Below are 22,054 nucleotides of genomic sequence, written 5' to 3'. Positions count from 1 at the left end.
AACCCCAAGCTTCCCAATTAAAAGATATAGACGGGCTGAGTGGATTTAAAACAAGAAAAACCAACTATATGCTGCCTACAAAAAACTCACTTCAGCCGTAAAGACACACATAGACTAAATGTGAAGGGATGGAAAAACATGTTCCACATTAATGGAACTCAAAAGTGAGCAAGAGTAGCTATTTATTTCAGACCAATCACAATTTAAGTCAAAAACTGTAAAAAGGAGACAAAAAGGTAATTATGTAATAAAGAGATCAACATAGCAAGAGGATATAACAATTAGGAGTATATGTGCACCCAACAGAAAAGCACCCAGATATATAAAGCAAATATTAGTAGATCTAAATAGAGAGAGAGGTCTGGCGTGGTGCCACACGCCTGTAATCCCAGCACTTTGGGGGGTGGAGGCAGGTGGATCACCTGAGGTCAGCAGTTCAAGACCAGCCTGGCCAACATGGTGAAACCCTGTCTCTACTAACACAAAAAATGAGCCCAGCATGGTGGCACATGCCTGTAATCCCAGCTACTTGGGAGGCTGAGGCAGGAGAATCACTTGAACTCGGGAGGTGGAGGTTGCAATGAGTTGAGATTGCACCTCTGCACTCCAGCCTAGGCAACAAGAGCAAAACTCCATCTCAAATATATATATACACACATATATATACACACACACAAACACACACACACATATATATATAGAGAGAGAGAGAGAGTGAGAGGGAGAGACCAACACAACAATAGTAGGGGTTTCAAAACCCCACTGTCAACACTGGAGATCATCTAGACAGAAAATAACAACAAAATATCAAGTTGAAAGTGCAGTGTAGACCAAATGGACCTAACAGACATTTACAGAACATTTCATCCAACAGATACAAAATGCACATTCTTCTCCTCAGCACATGGAACATTCTCTAGAATCAACCACATGCTAGGCTACAAAAGAAGTCTCAATACATTTTTTTAAAATTGAAATAACATCCAGGATATTCTCAGACTGTAACAGAATAAAGCTATATATCAACAACAAGGAACAGTACTTCTCAAAAGAAGACATTTATGCAGCCAATAGACACATGAAAAAATGCTCATAATCACTCGCCATCAGAGAAATTCAAATCAAAACCACAATGAGATACCATCTCACACCAGTTAGAATGGCGATCATTAAAAAGTCAGGAAACAACAGGTGCTGGAGAGGATGTGGAGAAATAGGAACACATTTACACTGTAGGTGGGACTGTCAACTAGTTCAACCATTGTGGAAGACAGTGTGGCGATTCCTCAAGGATCTAGAACTAGAAATACCATTTGACCCAGCAATCCTATTTCTGGGTATATACCCAAGGATTATAAATCATGCTGCTATAAAGACACATGCACATGTATGCTTATTGTGGCACTATTCACAATAGCAAAGACTTGGAACCAACCCAAATGTCTATCAATGACAGACTGGATTAAGAAAATGTGGCACATATACACCATGGCATACTATACAGCCATAAAAAAGGATGAGTTCATGTCCTTTGTAGGGACATGGATGCAGCTGGAAACCATCATTCTCAGCAAACTATCACAAGGACAGAAAACCAAACACCGCATGTTCTCACTCATAGGTGGGAAATGAATAGTGAGATCACTTGGACACAGGAAGGGGAACATCACACACCGGGGCCTGTTGTGTGAAGGGAGGGGGAAAGGATAGCATTACGAGATATACCTAATGTAAATGACGAGTTAATGGGTGCAGCACGCCAACTTGGAACATGTATACATATGTAGCAAACCTGCACAATGTGCGCATGTACCCTAGAACATAAAGTTTAATAAACAAACAAACAAACAGAAAACAAATCAACAACAAGGAGAACTTTCAAAACTGTATAAATACATAGAAATTAAACAATGTGCTCTTGAATAGCCAATGGGTCAATGAAGATATTAAGAAGGAAATTAAAAAACTTCTTGAAATAATTGAAAACAGAAACACAACATATCAACGCCTATGGTATACAGCAAAAACAGTATTAAGAGGAAAGTTTATAACAATAAACTCCTACATTTAAAAAACAGATTTAAAATAAACAACCTAACAACGAACTGCAATGAGCTAGAAGAGCAAGAACAAATCAAATCCAAAAGTGGTAGAAGAAAAGAAATAACAAAGATCAAAGAGGAAGTAAATCATATTGAAACTAACAAATATGAAAGATGAAGAAAAAAATGTTGGTTTTTTGAAAAGATAAATAAAATAGTCAAACCATTAGCTACACCAAGAAAAAAAAGAAATTCCAAATAAATAAAATTAGAAACAGAAAAGGAGAATTACAGTTGGTACCACAGAAGTACAAGGGATCATTAGAGACTATTTTTAACAACTGTATGTCAACAGATTGGAAAACCTAGAGGAAATGGATCAATTCCTGGACATGTACAACTTACCACGATGGAACCAAGAAGAAACGAAAATCCTAAACAGACCAATAATGAGTAACATGTATGACTATGTAATAATAAAAAGTCTCCCAACAAAGAAAAGCCCAGAACTAGGTGGCTTCACAGCTGAATTCCACACATTTTTATTTCAATTCTTCTCAAACTATTCCAAAAATATTGAAGAGGAGGGAATTCTGCCAAGTTCATTCTTCAAGATCACCATTACCCTGATACCAAAATAAGACAAGGACACAATAAAAAGAGAAAACTATACGTCACTACCCCTGATGAACACAGATGCAAAAATCCTCAACAAAATACTAACAAACTGAATCCAACAGGAAATCAAAAAGATTATACACCATGATCAAATGGGATTTACCCCAGGATGCAAGGATTGCTCAATAAACACAAATCAATAGACACACTACATCACATCAACAGAATTAAGGACAAAACCATATCATTTCGATAGATACCAAAAAAGCTTTTGATAAAATCCAACGCTGCTTCATGATAAAAAGTCTCAACAAATTAGGCACTGAAGGAAACATACCTCAACACAATAAAGGCTATATGTGACAAACCCACAGCTAACATAATGGTGAATGGGGAAACACTAAGAGCTTTTTCTCTGAGATCTGTAACAAGACAAGGACGCCCACTTGTGCCACTCCTATCCAACACAGCACTGAACGTCCTAGTCAAGAGCAGTTAGGCAAGAGAAAGAAATCAAGGGCACCCAAAGTGGAAAGGAGGAACTCTAATTGCCTGCTTTCAGACAATATGCTCTTATATATTTAAAAAAAAAAAAAAAAAGACTCCAGCAAAAATCCCTTTGAACCGATAAACAAATTCAGTAAATTTGCAGAATACAAAATAAACATATAAAACTCAGTAACATTTCTATAGACTAACAATGAGCCAGTGGAAAAAGAAATCAAGAAAGCAATCCAATTTAGCTACAAAAATATCAAATAAAACTAAAAATACCTCAGAAGAAGTCTAACCAATAGGGTCAAAGATCTCTATGAGGAAAATGATATTCTACCCTCTGAAGGTAGAACAGTGGAATCTAGAGACAGGAAAGGGCGGCGGGAGGGCAGGAAGGGAGAGGTTGGCTAATGGATCCAAAATTACATCTAGATAGTAAAAATGAGGTTTAGTGTGCTATAGCCTTGTAGGGTGACTATAGTTTATAATTTATTGTATATTTTCAAGCAGCTAGAAGAGAGGATTTTAAATATTCCCAGCATTCAGAAATCACAAATGTTTGAGAAGATGGACATGCTAATTACCCTCATTTGCTAATTATGCATGATAAACATGTATTGAAATATCACACTGTATCCCATGTATATGTACCATAACGTGTCCATTAAAAATAATAGTTGTTAAAAACCCAAGGGCCATTTCTCATTTGTCCTATGTCAGTCCATTGGTGGAGACCTAGCCATTTGCAAGTAAGACTATAGTCACTTGAGCTGAAAGCAAATGAATCGTCACAAAAACTACCACTGGCACCAAGTCTTCTTTGCAGAATTTCCTGCCCACAGCACTGCCACAGTCACTGTGGGCAGGAAAGACACACTAGCAACCAAGTTTCAACCCCAGCACAGTAGATGCTTTTATTTCTCTGGTTTGGAATAAGTGTGTGTTCATAACTTACATTTACTCCAACTGTCCCCTTGCTTAAATAGTTCCTTAAGGATGACTTCCTGTTACTAAACTCCAACAGCTTCTGAGCATCCATTATATTCTCCAAAGTCAATAAAAAGAGAAAATGTGTTGAAAGCCTGATAATGTTCACTTAAGAATCCAGCACGATGTACCGCTTGAAATGACCACCGCCCCTTGTTCCTTCACATGACTTTTAAAGTAACCCCAGTTATTACACATAATTGAAGCCATAATTTCTGCAATACCATTAGGTCCACAGAGGGTGGGGCCTGGGGACTTCAAAGTCTGTCTCTGAATTTTTTTTAAAAAAGGAAATCTTATGAGAGTAGGTAATGAAAATAAATATTCACACAACTCGAAACAGGGGATGGTGACACATAAAGCTGCAGCCTGGCACAGGTGTCCAGCCAGTGAGGGTGGGGACACAGACTCGTACGGTCCCCACAATCCCCCAGAAGTGCCACAGATATGTGGGTGACCTGAGACAGAGCCAGGCTCCGAATTCCAGGAGTTGTCTGGCTCTTGTGCACCCCATGTGGTCCACAGTGCCCGACGATGCCCCACGTCACCAGTCCCAATGCAGAGCACAAGAATGCCCCATGTCACGAGCCCCCGCTGCAAAGCATAGCCCGAAGGTGCCAGCCCAGCCTCCTACACACACTGGCCACCAAGGCACTGCCCTCCAGGAAGGAGGACCCCAGAGGTCGTGGCAGGGTGAGGTTCGGCTCTTCATCATCCCCGAGCAGAGGGGAAAGTCCCAGCAGACATTTGGGGAGCCTCTACAGGTGGCTCTGGGACTCTGAGCAGAGGTTCAAAGAGGTCCCCAGCTACGCCAGACTCAAACCTAAAACAGGCCATTCTTCCAGATATGCCCAGACTGGAACCTACAGAGGCCATCTTTCCTAGCTTTCCTCTGGAAAAGTAGGCTTAAAAGAGTATCGACTAAAAGGGGCCACCAGGAAGAGGGAAGTCCTATCTTTAAAAAAAGAAAGATTTTTTTTAAAAAAGAGGCATTGAGGCTCTGACCCATCTGAGCACAGAGTACGTGCTCGGCAGCATCTGTCAGAGCAGAGCAAGCACACACATGCTCTCCATACCCTGTGCTCCCGGCCCCCGTGGTCCCCTCACCCATGCTCCCCGCACCCGTGCTCCCCACCCCTGTGCTCCTCACACCCGTGCTCCCCACACCCACGCTCCCCACACCCACGCTCCCCACACCTATCTATCCTCCCCATGCCTATGCTCCCTGCACCCGTGCTCCCCGTACTGTGTTCCCTGCACCCATGTCTGCTCCTCGAGCTCTCTTCCACTGATTTCCTCTGTACGTCCCTCTTGATAGTCACTGTCACCTCGAATCACCTGGCTAAATGGAGGTAAAGAAAAAGTCTAGAGTAGCACTTTGGAGGACAGAGTGGAAGTGGCTGTTTACCAAGCAGGGCTATGAGATGAGCGCATCTGAACCCCATTAATCCTGACGGTCAGTTGATTAGCCCTGTTCAGCAGCTGGGGACACTGAGGTGCAGAGGGACGGGCTTGCTTACCCCGGATGATGCTGACAGTGTGGGCCCAGCCCAGTCCCATAGCCACCAGGAGGAGGCTCCCGAGTGGGCAGGCGCGGAGGTACAGCCCAGAGAACGCCTGGGACCCTGGCACAGACTCCCTAGGAAGGAAACAGAGAAAGGTCCACAGAGACTCAAGCAGTACAGAAGAAGGTCACCCATAGGTTAAAAATAGATGTTTGTGCTTTATCGTCCCAGCGTGCTAAAAATCCAGCTCGCTCACACGAACGGCCTGACGTGAGCCCGGCCTCCTTCAGCACCGGGCTAAGCGAGAGCCGCACCTGCCCCTCTCCCGACAATAGCAGGCTCGGCAGCTGTTCTTCAACGTACTTGACACCCTTCTGTGAGGATTAAGCTACACTCTGTCGACACTGGGTAAGTTTAATCCCGACACAGCTAACCGTGTGGATCTGCAGTGAACAAACAACTTACTTTGGATGATTCTGTCACTGACAAAGACCCTGAATCTCCCAGTAAAGCTTAGTGACACGACTTACCTTTCTGTTTTCATTTCAGGTACACTGGCCCATAGGGTCTAGTTTACCTGCTGATAATGCCTTGGAAAGACCACCAGGGGGCCCCACACCATTTTCAGCTTCATGGGGATATGAATTTCCCTTTGATGACAAAGATGATGGGGACATAAAACAAGGATCCAAAACAGATGCCTGTGTGTTTCCTGGGAGTGATAAGGCCAGGAACTGCCGCTCTGTGTCAGGTGAGGGAGTAACAGAGAGAATGGCACCAACTCCTGAGACAGGACCTGAGCATGGTGCAGCCACCGCCTGTGGCCACGGAATTTCCAGGGAATGCAGGCCCCAGTTGCATGGTACAGCCACCATCTGTGACCACAGAAATTCCAGGGAATGCAGACCCTCAGTCACATGGTACAGTTACCATCTGCGGCCACAGAAATTCCAGGGACCGCAGACCCTCAGACACATGGTACAGCCACCATCTATGGCCATGGAAATTCCAGGGAACACAGACCCTCATTCCCATGGTACAGCCACCACCTATGGCCACGGAAAATTCCAGGGAACATAGACACTAGTTGCGTGATGCAGACACCACCTGCAGCCACAGAAATTCTGGGGAATGCTGACTCCAGTCGCATGGTGCAGCCACCACCTGTGGCCATGGAAATTCTGGGGAATGCAGGCCCCAGTCTCTAAAGTGTTATTTGTTTATGAACTTTACTGCAGTGAATGTGGAAGAGTTTCTCTCTGTGCAGAGCTCAGTATCCAGAAGGGAAGTCGGCCCTAGGAATGCCTTCCTCCTCTTCAGAGCTCAGGGCCCAGGGCTGACGCCCTTGGGAGGGGTCCTTGTTCAGCAACTGTGCCTATAGAGGGTTCCCCAACAGTCACCCTGCACCTCCTAGGAGCAGAGACTACAACAGGGAGCCAGAGACCAAGCTCTGCTCAGACAACAGTGAGCTGACGGCCTTCCACTCTAAGTTCAACAAGGACCCAGAGACCAAGCTCTGCTCAGACAACAGTGAGCTGATGGCCTTCCACTCTAAGTTCCAACTGCACGGAGTGTGTATTCCATGAATGCTTGTTAAATGAATGATTCATGTAAGGTCGTCTGTGCTGACCTTTGCTGGTCTGCTGACTGTGGGCTTCAGAGCATAGACCTCATTCCTGGAGCAGCCAGTTCTTCCCAGAGTGAGGGCTGCTGGAGTTTGGACAAAGTGCAGGGCTTCTGTCCTGCAGAAACGTGCTCAGGACCCTGCGCTGGGCACACTGGGGGCCTCTCCAGCAGGAGATCCCCAGTCCTGACCTTGCAATACCAGTGAACCCCAGGGGAGTCCCAAGTGCTCAAAATCAAGTAAATGTCCGTTGTGATTGAACATATCCATTTTAGAAGAAAGGGCAGATTGCCACCTCCCTCCTCAAACTAGGGACCATAGATCGATCCACGGCCCTAACTGAGGCTCTGCCTTAAATCCTGCTAAAACTACCAGCCAAACACTCAAATTTACATTAGAGTTAAAGGAAAAAAACAAACTAACCCAAACCCCTGTAAGAAATGGTCAAGTAACCTGTGATACATCAACCCAAAGATTAAACATTAAAACAATGAAGTAGCAAGATATTAAAAGAATATAAACTCTATGTACATTATGGCTCAAGGTTCTAAAATTACACAGAGACAAATGGAATGGAAGAGGGATAGGTTTACAGATACATATTTTATTTTTTAATTTTTAATATTACTCCTCTAATGTATGATTTCACTAACTAGATGATAATTCAGCCAAAAAAAAAAAAATCAAGTATGCCTATAGATAAATATGTAAAGAATCCTTCTCTCTGATGCCAATGGAATTAGTTTGGGTCTGGCCCACAGTCTTCAATCTTTTAATTAAGACACAAAAACCATCTTTCAAGCTTCTAGAAAAAAAAAAAGAAAAGATTTAAAACCAGGACCCCAGAAGAAAAGGACCCGCTGTGTATCACAGCGTCTCTCCACGCCTCTCCACCCGGGACAGTGCTCCCTCTTTCCCCATTTTCATACCTACTGCACAAACCACTTAGTAAAAAACTATCTCAATTCATGAGTCGCACAGCACAAAGGGCCGATGTCGCTGCCAAACATACCCTGCAGCCCCAAAACGAAGCAGCAACCCCCAGTGAAGGAAGAATGAGAGGCTGCTGGTTGTAATTTTAAATCTCACAACTCAATGTCTTTGCACTTTCCTGCTTTGTTAGTTTCAAGGGCTTATTAAAATTAACACCCCTACTGGATATTGAAGAAAAAAGCAGGACGGTTGTGCAGGCTCCGAAGAGGCAGAGCCCTCGTTCCGCGGCCACCGCTGTCTTTCTACCCACAGCAGACGGGTTAACAAATTAGTCTCCCTTAGAGGGTACTGTTTATGATCATCGCGAACAAATGGATGCCATTGCTTCTTTTGAGATGTAGCAAGTTTTGGGCCCTCAGCAGAAAAAACAAAGAAACAAACAAACAAACAAAAAAAAACAGGCCGGGCGCGGTGGCTCAAGCCTGTAATCCCCGCACTTTGGGAGGCCGAGACGGGCGGATCACGAGGTCAGGAGATCGAGACCATCCTGGCTAACACGGTGAAACCCCGTCTCTACTTAAAAATACAAAAAACTAGCTGGGCGACGAGGCGGGCGCCTGTAGTCCCAGCTACTCGGGAGGCTGAGGCAGGAGAACGGCGTAAACCCGGGAGGCGGAGCTTGCAGTGAGCTGAGATCCGGCCACTGCACTCCAGCCTGGGTGGCAGAGCGAGACTCCGTCTCAAAAAAAAAAAAAAACAGGGCACTGGCACAATAGTCATAACCTCTGCGTGACACACACACAGAAGGAAAATTAAAGCCGTGGAGGCAGAGGCGTTCGGAAAGGGAAGGTGGAAGCAGGAAGGACGCCCACAGAATAGAGTGGTCAGAAACCGACCACGTCACCAAAGGGCGCCTTAGACGGTCCAGAGGACAAAACGCCCCTCTTTCCAGGGTAAACACCCATTTGCCAAACTAAACCAGTGACCGCAAGCAAGAGTTTGCGTTTTTTTTTTTAAGGCATCGAGTAACGATGAGAAGAGCAAGAAATGAGCTTAATAATGGGACTGACAGGGCCCTAGGCTGGTGACTCAGTTGATGTGCACAGCATCAAAACCTGGGTTCCTCAATGCGCTCCCTCTGCAGTTCAGGACAGCACTACAACTCACCCCATAAATCACTGCTTAAAAAAGCAGTTCTAAAAAAAGAGACGACCCATTTGAAAGCAGCTGGAGGAGGACGACAGAGAGTGACTCTCAGAATCCAACTGCTCGCAGCCTCGGAACCATAACAAGAATATGAAACTAGCGGGTCCAGTGTGAGGCAGAACAGAGATGCCGTCACGGCTCTCAGGGGGCTGAGCGGGAAGCCCATGGCTCAGTCCTCACAACGCCCTAATGGTGCCTGGAGCAGCCCACAGGCCTGTGTCCTTCGTGTGGGTTCACCTTCCTAGTTTCCTGGGTACATTCAATGTATAGCCTTTATTCGCCAAGAAAAGAACATTCAAATCAAACTACTGTATAACTGAAGGACTCTTAACACTCCAGTCCACACGTTCAAAAGCCCACAAATATCAGTGCTGCCACTGTGCAGGTAACAATGTTTTCGATGCATCATGCACGTAACCGGTAACGATGTTTTCATGTTTTCCCGTAGCCATCTCATTCAGGATACTTAAATATCTGTGACGACTTGACACTTAGTTATCTGTGACTTTCAGATAGATTTAACAAGGCTACCTGGCCAAGAAGGCCTCACCCTCCTGATCCCTGGTACAGGCGCCCCTACGTGCCCCTGGGGCCTGGGGCGCGCACTCTCCATCACCTCCCGCTCTTCAATGTTAAATGCCCTCCCCGGGCGCCCGCATCGTGGGCCCAGGCTCGGGCCCCTCCTGGAGAGCCGTTTCCACATTGCAGGGCAGGGGAAGCCCAGAGCCCGCGCCGCGGCGCGGCTTACGTCCCGGAATTCCCGCTTTCTGGTCCTTCCCGTCCACGGAGGCTGGCGGGGAGGGCCTGGGACCCATTTTAGTTTTCAGTTTTGTCACAAGCCGGAAGGTGACAGCACATGAGAGCGCAAGAAACCCTTTTTGTAAATCTTCCAGCGGAAACGCGAGGGGCTGCCGGACCGCCTCGGAGACGCCAGGCGGGAACCCAGAGCACCCCCGCCGCGTCCTGCATTGCAGCAGCCGGGACCCCGCCCACACCGCGCGGGGCACAAGACGACAGGAGGCGTGCGGGGACCCGGCCGTTTCTTTCTGGACATGCTGGGTGGTGGCGTGGGGCGGAGTTGGGGGCCGGGGGGCCACTTAGGAAGTGATCGCGCTGTACCCTCGCTTCGGAGGGGAAGCCCGGCCCCCTCCTACAGCTCAGAGGCGGAACGACCCCGAGGGCGCTCCAGGCAACCCCCTCTGCCAGGCTCCATTTAAAACATAAACCGAAGGGGATGAAAAGCTCACTATCTTCTGGATGGAGGTTCCTACCGCCATGTCCCTTCCTCCTCCGCCCCATCCGGCAAGGACCCCGGGGCTGCCTTGCCGGCTCAGGCTGCCCCGCAGGTACCCCTGCCCTGCCGCTCCCGGGCACCAGCTTCGACACAGTTCTCCCGATCGCTTCCCGGCTCTTCTCCCCGGTTCTTCCCATCGCTTGTCCATCTTTCCCCGGGTCCTCCCATCGCTCCCCCACTCTTCTGCCCTGTCCCCCCATCCCCTTTGCCCTGTTCTCCCTCTCTCCGTCGGTCCCTCCCTCGCCGCCTGGAGGGGGGCGCGCACCTTGAGCATCCCTGCCGCTGGTCAGCACGCCGATGGCCTTGCCGGCCCGGGAGAGGTGCTCCAGGAACTTCCGCAAGGAGCCCTTGCGGGCCCGGGAGTCGTCCACCTCCATGGCGAGGAGGCCGAGGAGAGTCGCTAGTCCGGGTGCGTGGCAGGCAATGGGGACCCCGCCGGTGGGCAACGGACTCCGAACTGCTGCCCCGCCCGCGCCCCCGCCCGGCGCCAGCGCCAATGGGCGGTGACGGGCGGGGCCCGAGCGCACGGGAGGCGCTGCGGGGGCGGGGGCGCGGCTCCGGGCAGGAGCAGGGAAAGGGGAGGGAAAGCACAGAGGCTGGCGGGGGCGGGGTGGCGGGTGTGGGCAGAGCACCTACGCGGGAGTCGTCCTATGTGGGGGCCGCGCTAGCGGTGGGGGAGGCCGCAGATGCGGGGGTACAACCACAGGTGGGCTGGGTCCCTGCGGGTGGGGCCGCGTTGCTGGTGCGCGAGCCTCGCGGGTGGGTTGGAGGACTCTGGTTGGGGGCTTTAGAGATGCCTGGAGCGCCACAGGTGGGGGCAGGGGCAGCGTCCGGGGGAGGGGAGACCGCAGGGGGGCGAGGTCACAACGTTTGCTGGGTGCGCCATGGCGGGGCGGAATAGAACGCGGGGAGCATCTCCCGGGGTGGGGCAAGGGAGACCGTGAGTGGGCACGAACGCCGGGGCGGGTGAAAACCCCGCACTTGCTGGGAGCGCCCGTGGCGGGGCGGGATGGAATTGCGGCGCGGAGCCCCTACCTGGACGCGGAGGCTCGCGGCAGGCCGGGCTGCTCCTGCTGTTGTCGGCACCGAGCCCGGCCGCTCGCACAGCTTTTTGTTGCCCACAGGATTCCTCCGGGGGCTGCGCTGGGAGCCCCGGGGCGCGGCTTCCTCGATCCCCGCCCCCAAGTTTTCTCTGCAGCCTGAAGTCGGGAAGGACGCACAGAGAGTGGATCCTTCAGGTGGTGGGAAAAGCTGAGCGCGGCGGGCTTAGCTATGAGGAAACTGAGATTTCCCGGCCCCACGGGGGCTGTGGCACTCCTGGGCCACCGGCCGGCCCTTTGGGAGAAGAAGCCTTGGAGTGGAGGAGGGTATCGGGGCGCGACCCTCAGAGACGCCTGGACGCGCGAAAGTCAGAGTGGGGTAGGAGGAGGCGCAACAGGACTGGCCTGGCGGGGAGGCGGGACGACCCTTCCTCCCCACGGACACGCGCGCTGCTGTACACTGTGCCGACCTTGGCTGACTTCACTGGTCAACTCCACGTGCTGAAATATGCACATGCAATGCGCTGTGCGGTTGTCCATCTGCAGCTTAACAGCCTGGTGCCAGTTACCCTGCGAAGGGAGCGGGGGCAGCCCCCACAAAAGCATGGGCTTATGGGGCCTCGGTTCCTTCAGTGCTCACCCCACGAAGTAGGGCTGCCAAACGGCCCCACTCGAGGGCTTACCGGAGGATGGTCCTGCGCAGTGGGTGTTTGTTGAACAGATAAGAGACAACAAACGAGACTAAGAAGTGGTTTGGGCCGGGCGCGGTGGCTCAAGCCTGTAATCCCAGCACTTTGGGAGGCCGAGACGGGCGGATCACGAGGTCAGGAGATCGAGACCATCCTGGCTAATACGGTGAAACCCCCGTCTCTACTAAAAAATACAAAAAACTAGCCGGGCGACGAGGCGGGCGCCTGTAGTCCCAGCTACCCGGGAGGCTGAGACAGGAGAATGGCCTGAACCCGGGAGGCGGAGCTTGCAGTGAGCTGAGAGCCGGCCACTGCACTCCAGCCTGGGCGGCAGAGCAAGACTCCCTCTCAAAAAAAAAAAAAAAGAGGTTTGTTCTATGAACCGTTGAAAGTGAAGCAATCGCAGAGGAGAGTTTCACCAAAGGGCAATCCTGGGGAAAAGATGGAGAGGCATGGATTTTTCGTGGATGTGTGCCTCGTCCTGGGGCTCATCCCGCTGAGCATCAAATATTCATTGCAAAAGAGGGAAAAAAAATAGGCTGTGGACAATGCTGGATGTCTGCTCTCCCCCATGGCCAGAATTAAAGGGGAAATTCCTAACCCCTCCTGGTCCTCAGAATCACCTGTCCTGGCCGGACGCGGTGGCTCAAGCCTGTAATCCCAGCACTTTGGGAGGCCGAGACGGGCGGATCACGAGGTCAGGAGATCGAGACCATCCTGGCTAACACGGTGAAACCCCGTCTCTACTAAAAAATACAAAAAGCTAGCCAGGCGACGTGGCGGGCGCCTGTAGTCCCAGCTACTCGGGAGGCTGAGGCAGGAGAATGGCGTAAACCCAGGAGGCAGAGCTTGCAGTGAGCTGACATCCGGCCACTGCACTCCAGCCTGGGCGGCAGAGCGAGACTCCGTCTCAAAAAAAAAAAAAAAAAGAATCACCTGTCCTATGCACACCCCCACTAAACCACTGAAGTCCAGTTTCTGGGAGCGCAGCCAGGGAATGTGTATTTTTAATCAAACCACCTAGGTTACTCTGATGAGTGCAAAGTTAGAGAGCGCTGCTCTCATGCACTGAGCCTGAGCATTATTCTAGTAATAAAAAAGGAGAGGAGTATCCTGGGTGTCTTAAGGTGGCAGTGGAGTGGCCTTTGCCTTCTGGCGGGCAGAAAAGCAGACCGAGGCTCTAAGCACCTGCACCCACCGCTGGGCTCAGGATCTGTGCTGGAGAATAGAAGGGCTAATTTAATTATTCATGTCTTTTTAGAGCATATTACATGTGGAGAAGGTGGGGCACACTGAGTTTTATTTCAACCAAATACCCCTTATCTCCTTATACAATCGATATTTTTATATTGAACATTAGGGGATGGGTCATTTGTCATCAGATTGTCTATAATACAGAAAACGATAAACACAACCTAACAGTTCAAACATGATGAGTTAAATAAATAATGGTAAAAATAGACGCTACAATAATATTTAGTGCTGTTACCGCTACGAAGATAAGTGTCTACTGACATGGAAATATGTTCAGGACATACAAATAAGTGAAAAGGCAGGCCTAGACACAGTGCGAGCCTGTGCGTGAGTGCGTGCGAGTGTGTATGTGTGTGAGTCTGCATACATGTGTAAATGTTTCTGAGCATTTTATTTCCTTTATTTTGTTTAGTATAGATAATGCCATTTTTCTCTCCGATGAACATGTATTGTTTAGGGAATAAAAATAGTTAATTAAAAACAATAAAATTTAGAATGTCAAGACCCCCAAGGTTACGGATTTTGTTCAAAAGTGTGTCTGTGTATAACGGCTTGGGTCAGGATGGTCACTGACGGTCCTCACACATCTGTTCTTATGAGTTTGGCCCATTGCTCAGTCAGTCAGGGAATTAACATATATTAATATATACCTGTAGCTAAGATGGAAAAGAATAGCTATGACTCTTTTTTTTCTTTTTTTTTTTTGACCAGTCATGTATTTTAATGGTGCTAAAACTAGAGTTTTTTTTTTTTTTTTTTTTTTTTTTTTTAATATTTGGCCTTAGCAATTAATCCTCTAATTCAACAGGAAGATATTCTCATGTGCGTCCGTGTGAAGAGACCACCAAACAGGCTTTGTGTGAGCAACATGGCTGTTTATTTCACCTGGGTGCAGGTGGGCTGAGTCCGAAAACAGAGTCAGCAAAGGGAGATAAGGGTGGGGCTGTTTTATAGCATTTGGGTAGGTAAAGGAAAATTACAGTCAAAGGGGGATTGTTCTCTGGCGGGCAGGAGTGGAGGTCACAAGGTGCTCAGTGGGGGAGCTTTTTGAGCCAGGATGAGCCAGGAAAAGGAATTTCACAAGATACTATCATCGCTTAAGGCAAGGACTGGCCACTTTCACTTCTTTTGTGGTGGAATGTCATCAGTTAAGGCGAGGGAGGGCATTTGCAATTCTTTTGTGATTCTTCAGTGACTTCAGGCCATCTGGGCGTATACTTGCAAGTCACAGGGGATGCTATGGCTTGGCTTGGGCTCAGAGGCCTGACAGATATTACATGCCGCGCTGACCCTACAGCTTCTACCCAGTAGGACCTGAGGTGTGTGTTTGTTCTTTCTTGTCCCCTGACAGATGACTCCAAACTGTGGCCCACACCAGCACACAGTTATACCACAGGAATGATTACTCCTTGGCCAGGAGTGGAGGCTTCACTGGGCCCTCTGCCCCAGGGGCTCTCTGTGGCTGCAGCAGGTGTCTGCCCAGGGCTGCCATGTCTTCTGAAGGCTCAGGCTCATCAGGGGAGGAGCTGCTTCCACGCTCGCTTCTGTGTTGGTGGCAGAATTCTATTGCTTGCAGGCTGTTGGACTGAAGGCCCCAGTCTCTCCGTAGCATCAGCTTCAGGCTACCCTCTGCCCTGAGCAGGTGACTGGCTTTGCCAGCACTAGCACCTATCAAGAGGCAGGGGGAGAGTTCCAGTGGATGGAACCTGCAGCCCCTCCCAATCCAATCTCAGGAGAGACCACCATCTCTTTTGCCTGGTTCTATTCATTAGAAGTGAGCCGCTGAGTCCAGCCCTCTTCGAGGGTCCGGCTGTGAACACTAGGGGCAGGGACCAAGGGGAGCCACTTGGGAGGGGAGGTGCTGCCTGGGACCTGCCTAGGACAAGGTGAAGGAGAACATGCATAGGGACAGACGCCCTACCCACTTCCCCTCTGTGGTGAGTGCAGGAATTGCGGATGTGCCCTAAAGGAGTTGTGGCATCCCAGGAGGGAAGCAGCTCCCAGCCATGAGGGCACCATGACCCAGTGCCCCAGCATGTCGGGCTGCACATTTCAGGGCTACCTGAACTGCAGCCTCTTCCCCTTCCCTGCTGTCTCTGCCTGTGCATGGAATGGGCATCTCAAATCTGCAGAGGCCAAACTGAGCTCAGGCCTCTGCACCCCCGCACCATCCCCCACCGCTCAGTCTTCCTCAGCTCAGCTCCTGGTGACTCCATCCTCCCAGGGGCTCAGGCTGAAGCCTTGCAGTTCTCCTCCACCCCGGCATCTAAGTCCCTCAGGAAAGTCCCTCTTGACTCTTCGTTGCATCTGGAGCCACTGGGGCCAAGCCACCACCTCTGACCTGGACCGGAACAGGCTCCCTCCCCATCCCCTGCTCTGCCCCCACCTCCACCCCACCTCCATGCCTCGGGTGTCCTCAGCTTCAAAGTCAGGGTGCACCTATCAGGATGTAATTCAGGCATCTTCTCTGCTGACTCGGAGTCACAGGCCCCACACATGGCACACTGGCCTGTCCTCTGGTCCCTTCAGATCCTGGTGCTGCCCAGAGGCCCATGCGGGCACCCGACAACCTCGGGCCCAGCCTGCTCTTTCCTCAGCCCAGGCCCTCCTCTCCCTACCCACTCTGCCCACCTTCCTCAGGTCTGTCTTGCAAGGTCTCCTGCATGGTGAGGCCTCCCCAGATCACCCTCTTAGAAATTTTGGGCTCCACGCACACTCCTGTTCCCTCCCTGCTTCTCTTAAAACATCCTCGTCAGTGTCACACATGGGGCATTTCACCTATCTGCTGGGCTTCTCGACAGGACCCCTGCTGAACTCTGAATGCCGTGGATTCAGAGATCTTTGACTATTCCCTGCTGCAGGCCCAGGGCAACAGCAGAGCCCAGGACAGAGTGAACCTGTCATGGGTGCTGCTGAATGAATGAATGAAGGAGTGAGTGAGTGAAGGAGTAAATGAGGGAGTAAATGAGTGAATGGGTGAGTGAGTGAGTGAGTCAGTGAATGAGTGAGTGGATGAGTGAAGGAGTAAATGAGTGAGTGAGTGGGTAAATGAGTGAATGAGTGAACGTGAGTGAGGGAGTGAATTGCTGAGTGAGTGAGTAAATGAGTGAATGAGTGAGTGAATGGATGAGTGAATAAGTGAGTAAGTGAATAAGTGAGTGAGTGAGTGAATGAGTGAGTGATCGAGGGAATAAATGAGTGATGGGTGAGTGAGTGAATGAATTACTTAATGAATGGGTGAGTGGGTGAATGAGTGAGTGAGCAAATGAGTGGATGAGTGAGTGAATGGGTGAGGGAAAGTGAGTGAATAAGTCAGTGAGCGAACAAGTGAATGAGTGAGTGAAGAAGTGAGTGAGTGAATGAACGAATTAGTGAGTGAATGAGTCAATAAATGAGTGAGTGTGTGAGTAAAGGGTGAGTGAGTGAGTGAATGAGTGAGTGAAGAGGTGAATGAGTGAATGATTGAGTGAGTGAATGATTGAATGAATGAGGAAATGAGTGAGTGAGTGAATGAGTGAGTGAATGAGTGAATGGGTGAGTGAGTGAAAGAATGAGTTAGTGAATGGCTGAGTGAGTGAATGAGGGAGTGAATGAGTGAGTGAATGGGTGAGTGAATGAGTGAATGAGTGAGTGACTGAGTGAGTGAATGGGTTAGTGAATGAGTGAATGAGTGAGTGATGGTCAGTGAGTGAATGGGTGAGTGAATAAGTGAGTGAGTGAATGGATTAGTGAATGAGTGAAAGAGTGAGTGAGTAAATGAACGAGTGAGTGAATAAAAGGGTGAGTGAATGAGTAAACGACTGAGTGAATGGGTGAGTGAGCGAGTGAAGGAGTGAGTGAGTGAGTGATTGAGTGAGTGAATGGGTTAGTGAATGAGTGAATGAGTAAGTGAATGGGTGAGTGAGTGAATGGGTGAGTGAATGAGTAAACGACTGAGTGAGTGAGCGAGTGAAGGAGTGAATGAGTGAATGAGTGAGTGAGTGAATGAGTTAGCGAGTGAATGAACGAGTGAATGAGTGAGTGGGTTGCTCAGAGGAGATGAGGACTGGAGCTGCCCTCTGACTGCTACAGTAGACAGGAGCTGAAGGAGGAGTCTGAAGGGTGGGATGTGCCCACTCAGTACATACACCCTGCTCGACACATCCCCAAAGAAACCCAATCTCACCAGAGTGGTCTCTTGAGAATTATTAGTAACAACCTTTTTTCCCAATATTTCATATATGCAGGATGATTTCTTACTTTCCTTTAAAAGGCCAATCGTTTTTTGGACTTGGAATTCTCCACTGCTGGTCCACGCCTCTGTATTCTCCCATAGGGGCATCCTCTGAGTTGGAGAAAGAGTCATTCCCAGGAATGGATAAAAGCCGGAAGGGCATCATCAGGTGGGGCAGCTTCTATCATCCTCCCCTTCCTGCTTGGGTTACCCTGAGTGACTTGGTTTGGAGGTCTACAAAATGTGGACACATCAAATTTGGATACAAGCCTAAGCAGTTGAAGAGGTTGCAGTGCTAGCAGGAAGGTCTTTGGCTCCCGGCACCCTCCTCCCCTCCAGTCTCTGTTGGACCCAGGACTCTGACTCCACCTTCGGCCCTGGGGGCTTGCTTCCTTCCTTCCCAGCCACTGAGCCGCCTTGGGCTAATCTGCAACCTCAGAGGCTCAGCCCTCCTCCTTTCCTCCTGCCTCTTCCTCCGTTCCCACTTTCCTTCTGCTTCTTTCGGGACTTTGGAAAATCCAAGAATAAGCAAAACCGTAGACCAGAAAACGCTGCCTTCAGCCCATTCCCCACCCACCAGCTTCCCTTCAGATTCCTTGATCTTTCAAAATTATTTTGCTTTATATCTAGACGCTAAACTTTATGTAGAAAACAGGTGGAGTTGATTTCTTGGCCGGGTGCAGTGGCTCACACCTATAATCCCAGCGCTTTGGAGGCCAAGGAGGAAGGATTGCTTGAGGTGATATGTTTGAGACTAGCCTGAGCAACACGGGGAGACCTCGTCTCTACAAAATTAAAAAAAAAAAAATTAGCTTGGAGCGATGGCACATCTGTAGTCCCAGCTACTTGGGAGGCTGAGGCAGGAGGATCACTTGAACTCAGGAGTTTGAGATTACAGTGAGCTATGATTATATCACTGCACTCCAACTTGAGCAAGAGAGTGAGACACTATCTCCTAAAAAAATAAAAATAAAAAGTGCTGGAGTCCACATCCAAGCCCACAGCCAATTGTGACATGTGGATCTTTTATTTTTACAATCCGCCTCTCTTGTCTAAGTGCCAAATGACACTCACATTGTGTGTAACTACTTCTACTTTTGTCTGGCTTCTCTTTCCTTAAGTATTAAGAATCAGGTTGCATAGAGTTCTGAGAAAATAAAACAATGAATCAGCTGTGTGCCGTGGCTCACGTCTATAATCTCAGTGCTTTAGGAGGCTGACACAAGAATTGCTTGAGACCAGGAGTTTGAGACTGGCTTTGGCCACATAATGAGATCCTGTCTCTACAAAAAATAAAAAGATAAAAATAAAACATTTGCAGGACATGGTGGCACACCTGTAGTCCCAGCTACTCAGGTGGTGGAGGCCTGAGGATTGGCTTGAGCCTGGGAGGTTGAGACTGCAGTGAGCCGTGATCATACCACTACACTTTGTCCTGGGTGACACAGTGAGACTCTATTTCTAAATAAATAAATAAAATAAAACCAGGTAGAAGCTTCCCAAGACTTTGATGTAGAAACAGGTTGCCCTGAACCAATTAAAATTAATATCTAAAAAGTGGAAAGAAAGAAGTTGCATTATTTCTGTAAAGTTTGAGGCCATTACAAGTTTTACTTTCTCCAGGACATTTCCTCAGTGGTGTCAACTGAGGTCCACTTCACAGAATGACTTCATCTCCTGAGCACATTGGAGAACGATGATTAAAGAGACTTCCTGGCACTCCGGATACTTTTAGGGTCACATGGAAGCAGCAAGAGTCATCTGTGTGAAACAGGTGGTATTACAGCAAAGACATTGGTTTGTTCTTTCATGAACATCATTGTAACATTTCCCTAATGACTAGCGTTATGTCAGAAAATGGCGGGAGAGAGATGGTTCTTTATTGGCAAATAAGTTACATTAATTTCCCAGTTAGAAAAACAGTCATGTAGCCTTGTCAGATGAGGTCAGATATGCCCTATGCCTCAGTTATGGAATGCTACCTCTGAATATTGATTGACAGGTATCTTCCACAGCCTGTGACCTGTCGCTGTGTACAAGCTTGAATTCATAACTACCGGTCCTTGAAGCTCCCTTGCTGCCCGCGCTGGACTGAAGTGGCTCCCGACTGAGGCATTCAAGGGAAAACTCACTGAAATATTTGAAACCACCGCCATCAACAAGAATGCTCTTCCTGTGTGTCCGGATGTACACCCAGAGCATTATCTCGTTCGTTGTATATGCCAGCATTCGGCAGGAGCTTTTACCTTTTTTGGGTGTCAACTTTGAGATTCTGATGTAAGCCACAGACCTCTTCCTCTGCCTGCAAGCACGCCCACCCACAAACACGTGTTGACTGGTTTAGAGAACTCCTGAACCTACAGCCGCGTCCACCTACAGGAGGAGGAGTGAAGCCCAGACCAGGGACAGGGTCAGAGCTGCGGTCACTCATCCAGGGGTGGACAGCTCTGCATTCTTGGGAGGGCCCAGATACCCTCTTCTCTTGGAAGGCCAAGCCCAGAGCCTAGGTGGTCTTGAACCCAAATAGACTTTGTGGTCTAGGGAATGAGAGCCCCACTCACCAGGGGAAGAAATTGGGGAACTTGGTCCTGAGTTTGTGGGGCAGACTTTTGCCATTTTCCTCCCCCTTTCCCTGCCATGCCCTATTTGAAAAGAGGTCACTTCCTGAATTTCAGTGAGCTAAGATTGAGCCACTGCACTCCAACCTGGGCAACAGAGTGAGACTCTGTCTCAAGAAAAAAAAAAAAAAAAAAGAGGCCACTTCAAACCTTCCCTGTTCAAACAGTTGACCCTTGAACAACAGGGTTTAAACTGCGTGGGTCACTTACTTACACATGGATTTTCTTTCACTTCTGCCACCCCTTAGACAGCAAGACCAACCCTTCCTCCTCTCCTCCCACCTCCTCCTCCTCAGCCTACTCGATGCAAAAATGAAGAGAAGAACCTCTATGATGAGCCACTTAATGAATAGTAAACACATTTTCCTTATGACTACTTTATTTCCTCTAGCTTACTTTACTGTAAGAATACACTATACAAAACATACAACACAAAAAATGTGCATTAACCGACTATCTGCGTGATCACTGAGACTGCCACCTAAGAATAGACTATTAGTAAATTGCTTTTGGTGTATTCAAAAGTTATTGTCCGAATTTCAACTGTGTGATGGGTTGGTGCCCCTAATCTCTGCATTGTTCACGGGTCAATTGTATTGCTTAAGAGGTGGTCATTGGAACACTCCTTAGGGGCTATTTTTTGGCTTAAAAAAGTTTTTGCCACAATGGACCACTCATTTAAGGCCCTAGGATTCCTCACTTCTGAGCTCCTGCTGCCATAGACCAAGTGCTGATCGTTTTTGTTGCTCAACATACTTGTCACTTCCATCCGTCACAGGACCCACTCTGACCTTCCAGGAGCTGCTCCTTCCACTGCCTGTGATCCTGAGGGTCAGCACGTCCAGCCAGGCCAAGTAAGGAGATCAGTCCTCTTCTCTGCCCCAGTTCATGGATGGGCACAGGATGCGAGTGGTGGTGGTAGTCCACTTGGTTCCTGCTAATCCTCACTGGATCATCAGGTGGGGAGAGTCAGCTTGTGTAGTGAAACCAAAGAGAGCCGCGAGATGGAGAGTGAGAGTGAGAAACCAAGAGAGTGAGACACACACACACAGAGAGAGAGAGAGAGAGAGAGAAAGAGGGAGAGTGAGAGAGACAGAGAGAGAGAGACAGAAAAAGTCAGAGAAGCAGGGACACAGAGAGACATAGAAAGATGGAGAAAGAGATGAGGGGAAGAGAGAAACAGAGACACACACAGAGTCTTAAAAAGAGACAGAAAGAGACAAAGCAACCAGGAGAGAGACACAGAGAGGGAGAAACAGAGACAGACAAAGTGAGAGGCAGAGAGAGATGGAAAGAGAGATGGAGAGAGGGACGGAAAGAGAGAAGCAAAAGCACAACATTCCTTGAATTGCTTTTCCCTGAAGTCATCATTCTATTTCTGCACTTCCAGTCGCCACCAAGAATCTTCTAAGTCACCTGTCCTCCTTCCTCCCCATCTTCCTCACGCACTCTTACTAAAGCCTCCTGAAATCTGCCTTCCCAATGACAACTCCTCCTTGAAATGTCACCATTGACTTCCAAACAACCAGCAAATAA

At 48.8% G+C, this 22,054-nt stretch overlaps 1 protein-coding gene across 8 annotated transcripts in view; it reads right to left on the bottom strand.

Moving 5' to 3' along the window:
• The window catches only part of LOC117082704 (36.4 kDa proline-rich protein-like), a 351,415-nt gene extending 330,057 nt beyond the window's left edge, over positions 1-21,358 (bottom strand). For 4 of the 8 annotated variants that reach the window (XM_033209634.1, XM_033209632.1, XM_033209635.1 and 1 more), the window contains exons 1-3: positions 12,215-12,276; positions 11,740-11,903; positions 10,970-11,489 (exon numbers count right to left, since the gene is read on the bottom strand). In XM_033209634.1, the coding sequence (XP_033065525.1) occupies positions 11,337-11,489; positions 11,740-11,903; positions 12,215-12,260 (363 nt within the window). In that variant the 5' untranslated portion in view covers positions 12,261-12,276 and the 3' untranslated portion in view covers positions 10,970-11,336. Of the gene's footprint in view, positions 1-9,873; positions 10,215-10,969; positions 11,620-11,739; positions 12,029-12,214; positions 12,283-12,427; positions 12,473-21,274 lie in introns of those variants that run through there. The other 4 variants (XM_033209630.1, XM_033209629.1, XM_033209627.1 and 1 more) reach the window with 4 other exon arrangements.
• Between the last annotated feature and the right edge of the window lie 696 nt (positions 21,359-22,054).

This window comes from Trachypithecus francoisi, unplaced genomic scaffold (assembly GCF_009764315.1).
Source record: "Trachypithecus francoisi isolate TF-2019V2 unplaced genomic scaffold, Tfra_2.0 Lachesis_group9, whole genome shotgun sequence".
Taxonomy (NCBI): Eukaryota; Metazoa; Chordata; class Mammalia; order Primates; family Cercopithecidae; genus Trachypithecus; species Trachypithecus francoisi.
The sequence above is the reverse complement of the archived record's forward strand: the minus strand, read 5'-3'. Positions and strand labels throughout refer to the sequence as shown.